This window comes from Astyanax mexicanus, chromosome 3, assembly GCF_023375975.1.
Source record: "Astyanax mexicanus isolate ESR-SI-001 chromosome 3, AstMex3_surface, whole genome shotgun sequence".
Classification (NCBI taxonomy): Eukaryota; Metazoa; Chordata; class Actinopteri; order Characiformes; family Acestrorhamphidae; genus Astyanax; species Astyanax mexicanus.
The window spans coordinates 40,204,071-40,223,972 of record NC_064410.1 but is presented as its reverse complement, the minus strand read 5'-3'; the positions used below and the strand labels follow the sequence as shown (position 1 = coordinate 40,223,972).

Here is a 19,902-nt window from a genome sequence, read left to right as displayed (position 1 = left end):
CTGCAAAAAATCTCCTTTAGGTCAGCCCTGAAAACCATCCTCCACTGATAAAAGTTCATGGACAACACTCCTGTCTCTACCTTTATCATGTTATCTACCTCTACAGCAAGACTTAATAGCAGTTCCTTATTGTTTTTATTAACTTTTTTGGAGCAGTTTTTATAATAGTATTCTTATAATAAGATCTTAACTTTGACTGTTTATTGTTGTTTATCAACCACTGGAAAATGCATTAGCCTAAAATAACACCAGTGTCAAGTAACAAAGTACAAATAGAAAAAGAAAAAAATGGTTATCTTATTACTAGAGTAATTATTTTAAATTGTTTTTCACAAATTCACACTGGATTCACAGATTTTTTCCCACAACTTTTACAGGAATATTTTTACACCCTAGTTTTCTGATTAGGAGAGGCTGCAGGTCCTAAACTCGCCTGAAGCGTGGCGGGGTGGCGCTGTTGCTTCTCAAACTACCGGCATTTGTACCTCTATGGTGCTTTACTGCAGCGTAGCTGAGGCCGCATGTTGTTCAGTTCTACTCGCGCATCCTCACCACTGTCCTCCTCCAGCCTCGAGCCCCGGGTCATTAAAGCGGGAGATAAACATGCCGAAGAAATCTAAAGAAGTGGCGGAGTGGGAGGGAGACGAGGAGCCGCAGACAGGTGAGATTAAACTGAACGAAGGCTGACGGAATGCGTGAGGTTAGCGCTAGCTTAGCTTCACCATCTGATACACACAGGATCAGAAACGGTACAGCTAACGGTTAGCTAACCCAGCGAGAGCTGTCAGATGATTACAGCATGCTATGGGTTCTGTCGGTGTCCAAACCAACTGACAGTAAACAGACAGACAGTGTCCTGTCTGAGGAAGCCAGCAGTGTGTATCTACCAGAACACCGGCGCTAATCCAGATAAACGACTGCTTACCTACAGCGCATACATCAACATGACTCAAAACCCGCCATAACTTCAATATATAATATCTCTTAAAAATATTGTACTCACTGTTACTCGTTTAAACTCTCACTAAGTTAACTAAGTTAGTTAGTTAACTGTCTGGTGGATGGAAGCTGGACACGCACGTCCCTCCCAGCCCAGGGCTTTGTCCTAATATGCTTCGTCAGCTTGGTATTTGTCAGTAACTGTTAACGTCCTGTTAATGTGCAAGATAAACATGGTCTTCTCTCTCTTTCAGATAAACCTGTCAAGAAGGGAAAGAAGGATAAGAAGGGGAAGAAAAGCGTAAGTTGAAAAAAAAAACATTACACCATGTACCATCTGGATGAGATGATGTATATGACATGTAAACATAGAAATAAAAAAAAACATTAACTCTCTATGGCATGAATTTCACATCTTTTAGTATATGTACAACAGGAATGTAAGAAAGTAAATAAATACATACATACATACATACATACATACATACATACATTTACACATACATACATAATCAACGAAGTGTGGTATGGAAAGGTGTAATAATTAAAAAATTGGGTTGTTGCCTGAGGGCAACACTGTGTCCTAGAGGGTTAATCTAGACTGGATTGTATTTTGTGAGTAATAAGTTACAGTTATTCTAAAAGATGGTATCTTTTAAAGTCACATGCTTTAATATGGTTGCACTAGTATAGGTATTTGATGTCAATATCCTATGTGTTGCATGTACTTATCTGACAATGCCAACACGTAAGAATGTATTTAATGGCCTGTAGAAACTGGGTCCTCTTGGAAACTGCCAAGAACAAGCACAATTAATGTATTTTACCTACAAACCTTTAAAAATGAATTCTGATTTGTTAAAGTCTCTATGTATAGAACTATGTCCAAATGTTTTTTTTCTACAAATGCACTTTAACCATTCAATCAATCATTCAACCTCAGAACTGATCTTTGATGTGCATTGGTTTGATCCAGGACCATCGTCATTAGTAATTAAAATAATCATCCACCTATTGTCAGTACCCGCTTAAAATGACCATTGGATTATTTATTTATAAAAAATGAATAGCTAAATGACAATAACAATAACTATGAAGTAGGTGTTTTAAGATAGTTGATTCAACATACAGAAAGTTCAAATCCATCAAAATGTTACTTGTAGCTTCAAGTTGTCCAGCAGACTAAGGCGCTGCCACTGCCAGGAGATCTCTGGTTCGAATCCTGTTCACATAACTTGCTCTCAGGTGCCGGGAGCACAATTGGCCTTGCTCTATCTGCATGGGTAGATGGCGCTGTCTCCCCACATCAGTCCAAAGGGTGATGTTGCTCACCACAAGGCATCTGTAAGCTAAGTTATTGGAACCAGGATTCCTACGAGCGCGCTGTGATGCTACTCAGCAATGCTACATCAGCAGCTGTTTAAAAAGATTAGAAAAAATTGTTACATATGAATGTGTCACTACTTATTCTGCACCTCTGGTAATTTTATACCTGCAGTTCTTCGATGAGCTTGCTGCTGATAGCAAACAAGAGAAGACTGAGGAGCCTGCACCAGTAAAAGAGACACAAGGAAAGCAGGTACTGTTACATTCATATGTTAGATAAGTTTTAACTGATTCTGTAAGTTTAAGTTAGATTGTGCTTCTTTGAGAAATTCTTAATGTCTGATAATCAGTATATATTCATTAGCCTCAAAAGAAAAAGAAAGATAGAAGAAAAGGCCGAGGTGCAGATGAGGATGAGGATGATGAAGAGGTCATGCAGAAACTCAAGAAGCTGTCTGTCCAGGCCAGTGATGAGGATGAGGAGGTGGAAGAGGGTAATGCCTCCTTTTCTCTTTTTACCTAAAATATTATTATTTAAATTAATTGTACATTCAGTTCATGGAAATTGTGTACAATTTGCTTTACAGTGGTAGCACCTGTCAAATCTGGAAAGAAAAACAAGGTGATTATTTTTTTATGTTTAATGTTTTTTATGTTTCTATGCTACACTATATGTTCAAATGTTTGTGTGCACTCCTAATAAATACATTCAGCTGTTTAGAGTGTTCTATTAGAGTATCATAACATAAGAGTAAAAATAAAAAATAAGACAATTTTATAAGAATCATTGAATTAGACAGTGTCTCTATACTTTTGTCCATATAGTGTATAATTGACTAGTTAAACCTCAATTATACAGCTTTACTTTCATCCTTTGGTGACCTCCTTGTGTTGCAAATTACATTATGTTATTGTGTTTAAATCTCTTAGGGTGGCAACATATTTGCTGCTCTTAGTCAGGGTCAGAGCGATGAAGATGAAGAAGATGGCGGTGACGATGATGATGAGGAGGAGGATGATAAACCTAAGAGTAAGAAGAGCTCTAAGGTGAGTGGGTAATGTGTTTTGTTACACTGCTTTTTATTCACTGTGTTTTGCAGCATTTTATTCATGTATTTAATTCTGTGTTCAAGTTTTTGCGGGTAGCACTGTAAATGATTACATTATGATGATAATTCATTCTTGCATTGCATGTAAATTTCTAGTCATAACATTTTGTGTTTTGGTTTTAATTTAATGTTGTAATAAAAAATACAGGCTTTAATACTGGTTTTGATTTTTGGGCTAGGTGGGTCCAGTGTGTCACTGCATTATTAGATACACTTGGATAAGACCATTTCAAGCTCTGTATTTACTAATAAATGTAATATATGTGATGATGGGAGGAATTAGGGTTGGATTTTTTAAAATGGTTTCTTACAATGTATTACAAAAGAAAAGTAATGACTGTGTCTGTTTGTGTATTATTTACTGTAATATTGGACACTGTGGTGTATAAAATGATTGTGGCAGAGAGAATTATAGGTTGCTTTGATGCATTGATTTATTCCTTGTAATAATTACATCTTAATAGTGGTAGATAACCTGACATAATAAATGACTGCTGGAGCTGTATTGCTGTTCCTAGCACCTTCATTTGTTACCATTTGTTGAGTCCTATACCCTCCCCCTCCTACTGTGTTTTTTTTTTCCAATTAGAATCTTAAATTCCTAATTTCTCCTTTCTATTGTTGCATTCCCACTCACTTGAAAAACACAACTTGATGTCATACACATTTTAATCACTGTCAAATCATTGACTCCATTGCTCTGTAGAAGTAATTATGTATTAATGTAATGGAAGACTTCAAAGCTTAAATGTTTTCACAGTTGTCTGATATTTTAATTTGGCATTTATTCTAAAATTATTCCAGTAAATAAAATTAAACAATTCAGATACATTCAACCTCTATTGCAGTGGTCCTGAGAAACAAAAACTCTAAACATGTGAACATCTGTCTGTACGTGTATGTATGTGATTTAGGAGGTTGAAAAATTTTCCAAAGGAAAGAAAAAAGATAAGGCTAAGAAACCTAAGGTGGGTAGATGGGAATGCCTCCTTCCTACACTTGATTTGCTTCTCCTATACCCTGCTATGTTGCTATAGAAATTAGGGCTGGGCGATATGGTAAAAATATCATACGACAATATTTTAACTTTTTTTACAATATGTATCTCAATACACATGATCAGTAGCAACAGATCCTTAAAAACAACAATCCAAACACTGTTCCTTACTGAGTACAGATATTTATATTCAAATTGTCCTTTCCTTTATTCAATCAAAATTATTCAGTCATATTGCCCATCTCTAATAAAAATATCCCCCTTTTCACCCATAACCCTCTTTTCATTTCTTTATCCTGTCTTTTTTTGTCTAACCTAAGCAGTCTTGTTTTGTATTTTGACAGAAGGCTCATAAAGATGATCTGTCAAAGACACAAAAAAGTGGGTTTTGTTTCTTATTGTCTGTGCTCTAACAGGAGGCTTCTGAAGATGAGCAAGAGGAGAAAAAAGATGAAGATGAGAAGAGCATGAAGAAGAATAAGAAGGCTGACAGCAAAGCACCTAAGGTGAGAATGTGGGCAACCCTGTGAAGTAGCTCATAATACAAAATGCTATAAATACAAGAAATAAAAATACTGTAAAAAAAAAAAAAAAAAAAAAGGAGGTCTAGAAAAATCTCTTATAAAACAAGCTAAAATAGGATCCACATATATGTACCAAGTAAATGTTAAGGTTATGGAATTATCTTTTTTACTGTCTATTCTGATTAATACAGCTTTTTTTATTGAATACATGTATTCCATTTATTGAATATGGAATACATAATAATTCATTGAATGTCTGCAGGATGAGGAGAAGGATGAAAAGCCCCAGAAGAAAGGCAAGAAAGAGCAACCAAAGGTTAGTGACGTGTTTTGTCCTGCAAAAGATTTAGAGATGGACAGATGTAACTTTTTGTAGATGAGGATCAATAAGCTTTTATGTTGAAATAAAAATTACACAAGATCTGTATTATTAAAGCATGCGTTTACAATTTGTGCCTTAACGTAGCCAAATCCATAATTATAAAGGGGGTTTATGGTGCCTGGACAAAAACATAATTTCTCCAAAAGTAAAAGTAATTTTGCAATTCAGAATATACATTTCAATAGCATTAATTTATGGTGTTTCTTGTTGACCTCAGCCTTTTAAGTGGGACTTTTAAGTTTAGTGGATGCTGCATGATCTAAAATATTTGATAACCACAGATCTAGAGGGACAGGTTTAAGTTTGACTGCAGTAGTTGACTGTTAATCCTCCTTTTTCATTTTTAGAGAGGCAAGCCTGCTCATGCACCTAGTGATGATGAAGATAACAATGAGGATGAAGAGGGAGAGAAGAGTGATGAAAATGACACAATGATGGTAACCTTGTTTTTGCTTTATTACTTACTACTTGTTACTATTTACGGTGTTTATACTGTTCATAGGTTTGTGTGTATACATCATTTGTTGTAAATAATCGTTATGGGATTTGTTAGACTGTGAATGGAAGTTAATAAGACTTTGTTTTTACCTGTAGAGTGCAGAGGATGTTATTGCTGCAGAGCAGAGCAAAGAAAAGGAGGACCCATTTGCCAACATGAGCAAAAAGGAGAAAAAGAAGAAAAAGAAGATGGTAAATATCCATATTATAAACAACAACAAAAATAATTGATTATTCGTTTTTTGTTTATAGCAGCTCATATATATGGAGCTCAAAGCTGTACATGCAGACAGGTAAACAGAGCACCAGTATAATTTTAGGAAAGGAATAAAAGGAACAATTAAGATAAGACATTAAACAATTGAATGAAAAGTTATTTGGAAATGCAATGTAAAACTGCAATAGGCAAAAGAAATAAAATAAGGTAAGATTACAAAAGATTGTAGCTGTAAAATGAAACAAAATCAGAAAATATGTTATAAAATAAAGAAATCAATTATTAAAACAAAGTTTATAGAAGTATGTCTTCAGCCGCCTTTTGAAATTGTTTACTGATGCTGCTTGTCTAATCGTAGTTGATATACTGTTTCATTTCTGCCTCCCCACTTTTCTTGTTATTAACTGTAGGTAAATTAAGCCGACTTGCACTTATTGATCTTAAGGAATGACTTGGGACTCTAGACAATAGATATATTAGTAGAACATCGGGTTCTGTCTGTACTTTTACTCGTATTTGCACATTATTAGCATATTAGTTTAATGAATATAACTGTCTTTCATCAACCAGTGTATCTAGATGAATGTAATTCATTTGATTGACAGATGGAGTATGAGCGCCAGGTCGCCAGTGTTCGTGCTCAAAACGCTGCAGAGGAAGACTTCTCTGTTTCTCAGGCTGAGTTGTCTTCAAGACAGGCCATGCTGGAGAACGCCTCAGATATTAAGGTACAGTATTAACTGTTTGAGAGATTCGTTGTAAGGTTGTCTCTTAAAGGTGTCCAAGAATGGAAAACTGCGTGTAATGATAGGTTGGTAAATGGAGGTGACTTATCGAGAGCCTCAAAGACTGTTGTCTTTTCACTAAAAACTAAACTGAGCTGTATAATGGACCTGTTCAAAAACCTAGAAAAACGCATTATAAATGTATCACTTTTTTTGTCTCTCCTCTCTGTTCTTTTATTAAAAAACTGTATTATCTCAGCTGTCTACCAAACTGGAGCTAAACACAGTTCAAAACTGGCTCCTTGTTTTTAACTGTTAAAACTCAGGCCAGCAAGTGTGCTCAGGCAAGGCTAAAACATAACCAGCTATAATCTTATTAGCTTGTGAAGAGCACATTGGGATACATTATGAGAACAGTAACATTTATCCAGTACAGATAATGCAACACTAGCTGTTGTTATTTTTTTTTATAGACACCCAGGGAAAAAGAAGGATATTAGGTTGGTTTATTATGTGCTAAAATTACTGGGTGGTAAATATGTTACATTTGTACAATATAGACAAGTTTATATACATATATATGTCAATTTTGTTTTGCTGTAGCTGGAGAGATTCAGCATCTCTGCTCATGGAAAGGAGCTGTTTGTCAATGCTGATCTTCTGATTGTGGCTGGACGCCGGTATGGTCTGGTTGGACCAAATGGGTAAGCAGATCTTTTAAAATATGATCATGCAGATTCAGTGAGAAAATAAAAGTTTTTTTCTGATGTCTGTCCCTAAACGTCTGCCACTGCTCCATGTGTTTCCTCACACTTGTTTCTCTTTCTCTTCTTAGGAAAGGAAAGACCACTCTATTGAAGCACATTTCCAACAGGGCCCTCAGCATTCCTCCCAATATTGATGTGCTGCTTTGTGAACAAGGTGCATATGGTTTTATTTCTAACACAGCTGGGGGAGAGGTGTTTTTTCTTGCTTTTTTTCCCTTGACCTTGTGTTTTGTTGAACTGATGTAATAAGAAGCTGTTTCCCACTTCAGAGGTGATTGCTGATGACACTCCGGCTGTTCAGGCTGTGCTGAAGGCTGACACACGGCGGTTGAAGCTTCTGGAGGAGGAGAAGCAGCTGCAAAATCGCCTGGAAAAGGGCGAAGACGGCGTCTCTGAGAGACTGGAGAAGGTCAGCATGCTTTCAACTACAAATTGTTCAGACTGTAAAGTGAGATTGGTGTTCAGACATGTAGAATACAGTGCTGGGGAGAGATTGCAAGTTTAGGACAGAGATGTGCAGATGCTGTTATGTACGGTTGCACTTCATGTATTATAGTTGTATAAAGTTCCTTTGCTTAGTAAAAGAGTAATATTACAATACATCCAAACAACCAAGCCATATCTATTTTTATATAGAAAAGCCAGTAAAAGTGTCTTAAACAAACATGAAGCAACTTCATCCTGAATGGGGATGATCAGTATTTTTTGTTGTATCCTGAATGAGAAATACTGTCACCTAGTAACTAACTAGTACTGTTTAAATGATGCCATATTATATACTGCAGACTATGGTATTCTTCCGCCCTTGAGGTGTAGGTACATAACCTACACTGCAGCCTGACCTAACCTGCACCTCCCCAGAAATATAGCTAAATGTCATTATGAGACTATATCCACTTCATTTGATGCCATCTTTGCTGCCATTTTTAAATATTGATCATGGATAGTGCACAACCGTAAACGCTCATAGCAGCATAGGCCATTTGCACATAAATCAGCCTTGAGCCTCCAAATGAGTTTTTAGTAAGCTTGAATTTCAGTGTTCTTGAATAAAGTGGAAAAAATGTTGTATTAAAGGTGCCTTAAAATGGAAAACTGTAATTACTTAGTAGTTGAATAAAGTTCAGTACATAGAAGTGACAAACCCCAAACTTCAAGCACTATAGTTTCTTAGTTAAAACAGACAATCCAGCACAACCAAACAGAACAGTAATGGGTCAATTACTTTTTTTGTATTTCTATTTCTACTTATTGATATTTACTTACACCTAGTCTATTAGTGAAAGCCTTTTGACACCTTTAACTGTGGAGCTGTAAATTTTAGTGTCCACTTTGTAATGTTCTGTGACTCAGACCTTGTGACAGTGGCTTTAACAGATAGTTGAGTTCAGTTTGTTCAGAAATGGTTTGGTAAGACTTGGTGAGACAGCTGGCTAAAGCAGTAAAGCGAGTGGGGAATGTTTGCTAGACTAAAAGCTAACCCTAACTGAACAACATTAACACATCTTTATCTCTTACAATAAGAGTACTCATCTAAAACAATTTATGGAACCTAAACTTATTTTTGTGAAGCAAATTAAAATAAATGTATATTGAAACTTGCAGTGCAAAAAAATTAAGTACAGCTCAGAGTGTTTAATTGTAGCAACTGTTTTTCCCTAAACCATAAAAATAGCTGTGCTTAGAGAATATATTAGATCTTTCAGATGTTTGTTTATTTGGGTATAATAGCTCTGTCAGTCAGTAAGTCAGTTACTTACTCCCCAAAGACCTAACATAACCGCTCCTCCCAGGAAAATAGCCTATTGGCTATATTGGCGTTAAACCTCTATTGCTATTACTACTGTGTGGAAAATTACTGATGTTAAATATGTTTTTTATTGGCAGGTATATGAGGAGTTGAGGGCAATCGGAGCAGCTGCAGCAGAGGCCAAGGCTCGCAGGATCCTAGCTGGTTTGTCCTTCACCCCAGAGATGCAGAACAGACCCACTAAAAAGTTTTCTGGTGGCTGGAGAATGAGAGTGTCACTAGCCAGGTTAGTAGAGATGACTCTGTCACCAATAATCTAGAAAAACGTACTCATTACTATCTGAATGTCCTAGAAATTAATTGAACTGTAATTAATTACATATATTTACTGGTAGTATACTGATCAATATGATTTGTGTGTATATCCATTTTTAACATGAATGTGCTTCTGTCCTCTGTAGGGCTCTCTTCATGGAACCCACTCTTTTGATGTTGGATGAACCAACGAACCACCTGGACCTGAATGCTGTCATCTGGCTTAACAAGTAATGACCACACCATATGCTCTGAATTATCACAGTACAGTGGCCTTCCCAAGCTTTTTCTTTCAATAATTTCATAGAAACAGTGAAATTCAGTGGTGGATGTTAGTTACTGCTTTATATACATAGTCAGGAAACCAGTAGATACACTTCATGTCTGAATGTTTGTGGACACCCATTTAAATTAATGCGTTCCGTTGCAGTCAGTGATACCCATTCCTGACACAGATGTGCAAATTAATACACAGGTTGTCTAGTCTCTGTGGAGCAGTGGAACTGTGTTCTCTGGAATGATTGTGCTCAGCCATATACATTTGGGATGAATTGGGGATCTTTTGGTGATCATCCAACATCATTATGCCACCAATATTCTTATCACCTTATGCAATTAATTCCTTATATCAGTGCTTCAAAATCTGACAGAAAGCCTTCCTTGGACAGTATAAAAAATAGAACATTATTTTAATACCATTAATTTCAGAAAAAGTCACTTTAATGCTTGCTTTGTTGCTGGTCCAGTAACTTATGTGTAATGTTCTGTTTTTTCCGCAAGCTACCTGCAAGGCTGGAAGAAGACTCTTCTGATTGTGTCTCACGACCAGAGTTTCTTAGATGATGTCTGTACAGATATTATTCACTTGGACAACCAGAAACTCTACTATTACAGGGGCAATTACTGTGAGTATGAGTAAACATTTTAAATATTAAATTTAAGAAGTATCTCGGTGCATACCCATATTTGATGTTTTAGCATTGAGCACATAGCACTACCATTACTTATTATTTATTGCTGTATGTTTTATTCTTTTTTTTTTTTTTTAGTGACCTTTAAGAAGATGTATGTGCAGAAACAGAAGGAGCTTCTGAAACAGTATGAGAAACAAGAGAAGAAGCTCAAAGACCTGAAGGCAGGAGGAAAATCCACAAAACAAGCGGTAAGTTCATCGTTTGTATTTTGATTGCTTGATATTCACTGAGTGTTGTGTATATGATGGGTTCTCACTCCTTTCTCAAATCTGACTTTTCTTTAGGAGAAACAAACAAAGGAGGCATTGACCAGGAAGCAGCAAAAGGGCAAGAAAAAGGGACAGGAAGAGGAGAGTCATGAGGCACCAGAGCTTTTGAAGAGGCCTAAAGAATACACAGTGAAGTTCACCTTCCCCAATCCACCACCCCTCTCTCCACCCATTCTCGGCCTGCACAGTGAGTAGCATGGATTTAGTGATGAGAATGATGATGATGATGATGATGATGATGATTATGATTGATTTGATAGTATAAGCTGATGCAAAAGCAAAAAAGGTTTTAATTTTAAGTTTAAGTTTATACCAACTACACACATTTCTGCAAATTTCAAAATTCATAATTACTATTTACTATTTTAATGTAACATACAGCCAAAAGGGTTTAGTTCAGTTCAGTTTTTCAACATATATACTGAACTATAGGCTTTATATTAATGAAAGTGATCATCATTTACAATATCTAAAATGTATAGTTAAATGTCATCTTACCTTCAAAAACTCAATTTCAATTAAAGGAATTAAGCCTAGTTGTAGTCTATAATTTCCTTTTAATAAAAAATTTAAGTTTAAAATGCTTTGTAGTCTATGACTAGGTTCAATCCCTGTCTGGGGAAAATGTAACATTTATTTATTTGTTTTTGCTATTGGTAAATAAAATATGATTTGCCGTAATTGTACAGGTTTACAGACAGACATTTGACGGACAGTTTATGTTTAACATACAAAGAATTACACTGTGTCTCTTAATTGGCTGTAAAGCCACATAAATCTCCTATGAAAGCACTATGTCCTATAAATACTGAAGAGCATTTCTTAAGGAGTTTAAAATTGGTTTCTTTCTGCTCAGGTGTGGACTTTGGTTACGAAGGTCAGAAACCTCTGTTCAAAAATGTGGACTTTGGAATTGACATGGAGTCTCGAAGTAAGTCACATGAAATGGTCTAGAGAAACTCTGAGCACTTTAAACCTGAGCGTGAACAACACATACATATTTGTATTTTTTTTATTAAGTTTCATGTACCTGCAATTTCTGTTTGTGATTATACTTTGGTTACTCAAGTGCTCGGTAAGAAAATTGAGCAAACTGTAGCAAATGGTCCAGATCCTAATTTATTACAGATAAGGGACTGCTACTATAAAGTTATGATATGGGTAGAACTAATATGATATTTTTTTGTTTCAGTTTGTATAGTTGGACCAAATGGTGTTGGAAAAAGTACACTCCTACTGCTCCTGACAGGAAAGCTAACCCCAGTGAGTTCCAGTCTGCACATTGCGTATTATTTATATTTTTTTGTCCATATCTACTGTGAAATATCACTTACTAAATAACATAGTGGTCATGTTAAAAGTATGGTTACAGTTTTACAGTCATTACATAAAGTATTAATTCTCACTAATCTATGTTTATTCCTTTTCATTTTAGACAAAAGGCGAGATGAGAAAGAATCATCGTTTGGTAAGCAGAAACATTCTGATCGTTAATACACTACCTGTATTGTTCCTTAAAAACATATTTGTTTTATTTTAGAGTTAAAATTGTTGTGTTCTTTGTTTGTAGAAAGTAGGCTTCTTCAACCAGCAGTATGCAGATCAGCTGATCATGGAAGAAGCTCCCACAGAGTATCTGCAGAGGAACTTCAACCTTCCCTACCAGGACAGCAGGAAGTGTCTCGGGCGCTTTGGCTTGGAGAGTCATGCACACACTATTCAGATTTCCAAACTCTCTGGTAAGGACTCAGGTTTTAATGTCTATATATCTACAGTTATTATCAGGTACATACATAATACTCACATATTGTTTGTTATGGTTACAACATTTACAAAACCCATCACAAAAAACTTTAGAACATTACACCAGAGACTGTAAAAAAGATGGACGTCGTGTCTCCGTTCCCATTCATTCAATGAAAATGAAGCCAAAATCTTCCACCATGTTGGCGATCCTGATACCCGAGTCTGCGCAGTAGAGACCAGAGGAGGGAGAAAGACTGTGGAGAGACAGCCTACTCATTTAAATAACCCCGCCCCTGAGGGCTGCCTCCACAGAGCTCACACTGTCTATGGTCCCGCCCATACAGTCATTGATCCCACCCCGGCTAGGTGTAACCCAGCCCTTTTACAATAGCCACACCTTTTTGAATAGAGCTGAATGACGTTTTAAAAAACGAATTCTGTGGGGATATAAAAATTTAACAATATAAGCAGAGGTTACACTGCTGCATTTAATTAAAGGAGGTAGAATTACAGTATATTAAAAAAAAACGTGATTGAAAGTTGTCTGTTTTGCCATTGAAACGTATGGGGATGGGTGGGGTTGCACAGCTTTCTGCAGCCGAACAGCAGGAGGCGCCCGACCTGTGGTGGCTTCACTTTTGAGAGACGATGCTCTGTCCAGCTATACACAGTCTATGCATTACACAAATAAATGTGTTGCATGCTATTTTCAGTCATTTAGCATTATTTTATTTATATACTATTAGGCTAAATATTTATACCACACAACTATTAGGCTGAATATTAATACCACACAGACAAATCATGAAACTAGGCACTTCTAAAAAAGCTGGTCATAATTCAGTTAACAGTATGGGTTTAGCAGTTTGTGCCGCAAACAATTCTTAAATAGATGCTGTAGGTTTGGTGAAGATTATTAAACAGTGCAGTGCATTAATGTAAAATCCTCTTAACAAGACAAGTCCCAAAAGCTTATTCAAAATGCTACAGCAATAGTTTTATCCAGAATTAAAATCTTTGCACTGTTTTTGGTTAGATACAGTTCAGAAATAAACTATATTTAATAGTCATTGTATGTGCCAAAAATGTTTCAGTTCAGAATATCCCTTTTTTTCCCCATAATTACAGTTGGTCTACAAGAGTTCTAGGGTTAATTGTTTCTGGTTGTTGTTCCTGGGGATCCACTCACTGTCCATCACAGTTTGAATATAGCTGATAAAGCTTATTAAATGATCAGATGTGTTGAGGCATGGAATAGTTAAAGGAGAACTCCTGTGTAAAACTGATTTTGGTGTAGTAAAACATGATTAAGAGTACTAACCTTTGTTGAATAGCCCACCTCTGCTCTGCTGCAGAGATCCAGTGATTTTACAAACATTCTTTAGAACGGATGATATGGGGCATATTTTTGCCCCTGCAGATAAATCGCTTTTTATACCGTTATCCAGGCTCAAAGTAGCTCCACGTCTCATTGGTAGAATCCAGAGAGCCCTGACGGGGCATTATGAACTTTTAAAGTGCACAAGAAGTTTATTAAAAAACAGGCCATCTTAAAGTAAAATTGTGATCAGTACAGTGATTAGGTTACACTGTGGGTTGTCAACAGTGGTTTTGAATGAATTAATTGATTTAAATTATTATTTTTAAGTCAAATGTGTTGCCAGCTCTTGCAACTTTTCTGATTAGAAATATTTTTGTTTAATTGACAGGTGGTCAGAAAGCAAGAGTGGTATTTGCTGAACTCTCCTGCCGGCAACCTGATGTCCTCATTTTGGTGAGTAGTATCTTTGTCACATTTAATATCTTTGTAAAAAATTTTTTTACAATTTTGGCCTAACATATTGTTGTTGTTTTTTTTTAAAGGATGAGCCCACCAATAACCTGGACATAGAGTCCATTGACGCCCTGTCAGAAGCCATTAATGAATACAAAGGAGGTATGTGTTGTTTTTTTTTGTTTTTTTGCGTCATTAGGTGTGCATGCATATGCAGAATGTATTAAAGTCTGCGTGGTGATGCATACTGGACTCTGATTATTGGCTAAATTCACGCTGCTGCCTTGTGTTACTGTAAAGGATGTACATACCACTGAATGTTCTACCTGTTCTAATAAGTGTTTTAAGGGGTCATGGACAAAAATATTTTAAATATAAGTGGCAGGCATTACTTTACATTACATTACATTTGACAAACGCTTTTGTCCAAAAAACACAGGGATGGTTTTCTAAGAGATGGAAATATTGAGTAATGCGGACAGTCCAGTGTTTTCTAGGTCTGCTTTCTACGATTGTCATTTAAGTCTATATGGATCTTTCAAAGACAAGCAAGTTTCAAACCATGATGAAACTTTAGTATCATATTTAGTAGATGTGTGAATAGGTGCTACTAAGCCCGTGTCTTATGATAATTAAGCTGTAACAGCTTTTTAATTAGCAGGTCAGGGTGCAAATCACAACTATTATCAACTCTATTCACAATGACCAGTTACTGCTAGACATCCCAGATGGTTGACTAAAAAATAGCATGAATACATAATATACACAATATACAAAACCTACACCATTTTAAACATGTTACCTATTACTTACTACCTATCTGCTCTGAGCAAGAAAAGCGCTTTTTTTTGCACTTGGCATAAAATAAGCATGTATTAAGGCTCTGCTTAATTATGTAACACTGATTTCTAATTGCTTAGCAATTTCTTGTACAAATAACACAACCTGTTTTATTTAATACATTTAATACTGTTATGCTCAGCATGAATTTTACACAATGTAAAATAGTAACATGGTTTAAAATAACTTGTATGCTGTATGATATGCTTATGTTTAGTACACTGTATAAGCTGTTGGAGATTTAGAATAAGTACTGTCCTTAATAGTGGGTCATTCTTTTTATTATAGCTGTGATCATTGTGAGCCACGATGCCAGACTGATTACTGAGACACAGTGTCATCTGTGGGTGGTGGAGGACCAGACAGTTAACCAGATTGATGGAGACTTTGAAGACTACAAGAGAGAAGTGCTGGAGGCCCTTGGAGAAACATTGGCCATCAAACCTAAAGAGTAACCAGAAAACAAAGTTCCCATCAACACCCACAAACTTCATTACTAGAGGGTGTGGGTTTTGTTTTTGGGGCATCCTGTATACACAAAGTTGCCAACTAAAAAAAAAAAAGCAGTTTTTTTTTTTTAAACCTATTTGCAAAAAAAACAACTACTTTACAGTCTGACATCATGTACCGGTAATCAAAATGCAGGCCTCTTTATAACCAGACATGTGTTCTTGCAGTGTGATGCAGTGCCACAGGACTTGATCTGTAGCACAGGACTTTGTAAACCTCTAGATCATTTTTAAAAATGAGTTTAGTGGACAGAAAGTTGTTTCCTTGGCTGTATTGTCTAACCATCAGTTCCATTACTAGCACTATTTAACTTGAGCACTTTTAATGAAAAGTGACTTGTTAAATGCTGATTTAAAATCCAGGTTTGTAGTGATTTCCAGCTTTTACATGATGCTATTGCTGACCCAGAAACTAGTATTTTGTTTTCTCTTCAAATTTGTGGAGTAACTGCAGTACTCTTGTTTTGGTCAGGCTTGTATGTAGGAAAACACTTCATCACCAACAAATAGAAACTACATTCAATGAAATATTAAAGATGCATATGAATCTTGACTTGAAATAAGAGAATAAATTAATTTTGCAGTAAATGTTTCATTTTTGTACTTTATTTTTGAAGAATACACACATTAACACAAATATAGCAACAGAAAAAGGTTAATCAGTATAGCTGTTAACTGTAATGTTCAGAAAGATGAACTGCTCTGATAAAAGGCTTTATACATACAATACTTAACACATTAAGCTAACTATTCTGAATCTGACTTGCCAATCATTCCATGTTTTTGTGGATAGGGTTCAAATTACCATAGTTATAAATTAACTACTATTTACTTTATTAATGATCACAGTTGCATGGAATGAAGGAATGAATGAATGAATGAATGAATGTATTCATTGTAAATCTGCCATTCAGTCACATCTTCCCTCCTTTCCAGAAATCTTAAACTCCCCTTAATAAAGTAATTTGGTTCATGATTTGGTTTAAACTAGTCTACTTCAGGTAAGATTTGTAGATCTTCTTCACTCTCGCTAGTTCGTGTTCGTTTGGTTCTATGGATCCATACCACGAATACCAAGGTTCATCAGGGGTTTTGGAAGGTGGGGGTGGTGTGTGTGCTACAGCGCCATGGGAGTTTGAGTAGTCTTCTCCAGTGTAGTCTACAAATGGTAACTGGGTGGGTATTAAGCCTGAAAGTAAAATCAGTTAAGTTCCATATTACACATTATTATAATTATTATTTTGTATAGTATGTTCATGCAAGTTCACAAATATATAACTCTTACCATGAAGTTTAGCTGTTTCAATTGCAGTGTTTAGCCGTTTCTGTTGCCTCATGCAAACACCTGTCACCAAAAATGGCAAATATGAAATTGTGTTCACATGTTTAAAAACCCACATTCATTGCATGATAATGTGCAACAAGCAAAATCATCAGATTTGTTTTATGAGTGATAAAAAAAATCACTGACAATTAAGGTATTAAGCAGATGCCCTTATCTAAAGCAAATTACAGAAGCAAATTGCGTTGTTGTTCACTTTAAAACTATCCTTAGCTACTTTGTAAAGACTAGAATCAGAAAGATACATCAAGCTTAGAAAAAGGTTAGATCAGAAACCCTTTAAAAGGAGGAGTCTTTAGTCTGTGCTTGAAGACAGCAAGTGGCTTTGCTGTTCAGAGGACTGCAGTTATTTTTCACACATTTGTCACTAAGAATGTGAACTAGGTGCATTTTCATCTGTTGGGTTACTGAAGGATGTATTTCGTACATCATAATGGTAAACAAATAAAAACTTCTGACTTGGCAAACACACACCTTGCTGTTGACCACCAGCTGGAAGCCACTAGACATTTACAAATCAGGAAGCTAATCAGCTAATAGATCACTTGCACTTTATTATACTATACTATAATATACTATTCTATTATTTATATATGACAGTCATTGACTACAATAGTGACAGACAGAGAGTAAACATCTCAGTAGTGCACCAAAAAGTGAAAAGAATTACCAGTTCGAGTGGGATCGTACACAAACCCTGTGTAAGGACTTATGAACTGCTGCAGCAGGCTCACATTCTGCAGAATAAAAGCACATTTTAATAGAGCACATAAAGAGCATAAGTGACAGTCCCAAAAACATAGGTGCACAAACCTGGTAATGGATGATGATGTTTTGATCACGACAGATTGGACAGGGGTTCCCACATGTCTTACCTCTCCTCTATTGCAATGTAGAAAACAAATTAAATTAATTGACAAAAAAGGTGTATGTATGTATAAGTAAATAAATAAATAAATAGGTCACGTACAATACAGGTCTTCCGTGTCTTTTGGGGAGGAATACCACCTTTGTGGTTCCGTCTGTAGTTAGCCCATACAGGTTTGGATCCATATCGCTCAATATACTCTGAAAAGTAAAAAACACTATCTGAAGCAGTCAGATTGACACATCAGACTACTAAAGGCATATTATACTATATACATACAGCTCTGAAAAAAATAAGAGACCACTTCAGTGTCTGAATCAGTTTCTTTGATTTTGCTATTTATAGGTTTATGTTTGAGTAAAATGAACATTGTTTTATTCTATAAACTATGGACAACATTTCTTCCTAATTCCAAACAAAAATATTGTCATTCAGAGCATTTATTTGCAGAAAATGAGAAATAGCTGAAATAACAAAAGATGCAGAGCTTTCAGAAAACACGTTCATATTTATAAAGTTTTCAAAGAGTTCAGAAACTATTATTAAGTGGAATAACCCTGGTTTTTAATAACCCGTGTTTGGATAACTTTATGCCACTCGAGGTGCAAACATTAAAGCAGTTCAGCTTGGTTTGATGGCTTGTGATAATCAATCTTCCTCTTGATTATATTCCAGAGGATTTCAATTTGGTAAATTAAAAAAAAACATCACTTTTAAGTGGTCTCATTTTTTTCCAGAGCTGTAAATAGTATAATATTCATACTATACTATAGCACATGTATTATTAATAGAAATGTGTAGTAAATAAAAACGTAATTAATAAAAAAACATAAAAAGCTAGCAAAATATTTGAAGCCATAAATTTACCCTACCCATAGGGTAGCACATTTTAAATTAAACAAAAATAAAGCTTATATGCATTAGTTGTTTCTTCAGCTGTTTAAATCATATTCATTACTATTCAAGCACTGCGCTAAAAGTGGAATGACCAGACTTAGCATGGTACTACAAATGAATGTAGATGAATGTGTCCAGATAACTCCTTCTCGAGCGGGTCTCTGTCAGACGTCCTGAGTGAACTGAAAGCATTCAGAGGCAATGAGAACAAAAAAAAAAGAGTAACTACAGAACAGAGGATTTAGAATACCTTCACTTTCCAGATACTTCCAGGGTTTGTCTTTGTATCGGGATAGATCCTTTAAAGATTCCACTCCATGATCATTCTTTTCAGAAGACTCGAGATTCAACAGTTTAGACGAATAAAAGAAGTTTCTAATCACTGGAGTGATGACGGGAGCGCGCAGCACACCGACTGTTACCTGAAATAAAAGATTTGTTATTTTATCCAGAAACAGAGATTGAACAAATCACGTTAGCTAACCTAGTGTTAGCTAGCCTAACGCCAGTTTAAAAACCTATAGTTTAATGCTACATTCGCTGTATTTCATTGTCTGCGGTCAGTGCTGATCAGATAATAAATGAATAACTAACAGTAATATTATATTTTTATAAACAAACCTGGGTTTGATGGATTCTCTGCAAAACAAGAAAAATTCGAGAAGGAGCTCTCACAATGCTCCTGATGGAGGCTGCCATTTTGTTGTGAGAGGTCAAAGTTGAGCATGGCTTTCCCCTTTTCTCTTTCTCTCATTTAAAGATATAAAATTCTTGTAAATGTGCTGTTATTACGCTGCCAAAGCTTTAAACCTTTATTTGAGCTTGTATGGTGTGCTTGGTAGGTTTAAGTCAGTTGTGAATTATAAATCAGCTAGCATTAACCTAATTATGTAGAATTCAATATTGTATTTATTTAATAACGTTCAAATCTAATATTTGTTGGAGATGTTTTTATTATACATTTTCCCCATTTTTGCACTAAAACGCTAAACCACGTTGTTCCTTTATACACGATGGGGGAGGGGTTGTCCTTCATGAAAGGAGAAAGGTCGCTTTTTTTTCTCTCTGAACAGAGAAAAAGAGAGAAAAGGCGCGCGCGTGACTAGCGGTTTCGGACCCGAGAGCGAATCGGCT

The 19,902-nt window shown here is 35.8% G+C and overlaps 2 protein-coding genes across 3 annotated transcripts; one reads left to right on the top strand and one right to left on the bottom strand.

Annotated features, from left to right (window-relative positions):
• Positions 1-484: 484 nt before the first annotated feature.
• Positions 485-16,249, top strand: abcf1 (ATP-binding cassette, sub-family F (GCN20), member 1). Of its 2 annotated transcripts, XM_022683152.2 has the most exons (27): positions 485-661; positions 1,194-1,240; positions 2,438-2,518; positions 2,630-2,759; positions 2,853-2,887; positions 3,196-3,312; positions 4,289-4,342; positions 4,788-4,877; positions 5,158-5,211; positions 5,625-5,714; positions 5,872-5,967; positions 6,598-6,720; positions 7,321-7,421; positions 7,553-7,638; positions 7,754-7,893; positions 9,372-9,520; positions 9,696-9,779; positions 10,330-10,454; positions 10,599-10,711; positions 10,808-10,979; positions 11,649-11,723; positions 11,985-12,055; positions 12,228-12,260; positions 12,363-12,531; positions 14,248-14,312; positions 14,402-14,474; positions 15,441-16,249. In XM_022683152.2, the coding sequence occupies exons 1-27, from the start codon at positions 490-492 to the stop codon at positions 15,605-15,607; spliced, it is 2,712 nt and encodes a 903-aa protein (XP_022538873.2). In that variant the 5' UTR covers positions 485-489; the 3' UTR covers positions 15,608-16,249. The 2 variants fall into 2 exon arrangements, with proteins under 2 accessions (XP_022538873.2, XP_022538874.2); XM_022683153.2 differs by lacking the exon at positions 4,289-4,342.
• Positions 16,248-19,729, bottom strand: mrps18b (mitochondrial ribosomal protein S18B). Its single transcript, XM_007249397.4, has 7 exons — positions 19,390-19,729; positions 19,019-19,190; positions 17,974-18,071; positions 17,817-17,885; positions 17,674-17,740; positions 16,947-17,006; positions 16,248-16,850 (listed from the first exon to the last, which is right to left on the bottom strand). Exons 1-7 carry the CDS (start codon positions 19,465-19,467, stop codon positions 16,654-16,656), a joined length of 741 nt encoding a protein of 246 aa, XP_007249459.3. The 5' UTR covers positions 19,468-19,729; the 3' UTR covers positions 16,248-16,653.
• Between the last annotated feature and the right edge of the window lie 173 nt (positions 19,730-19,902).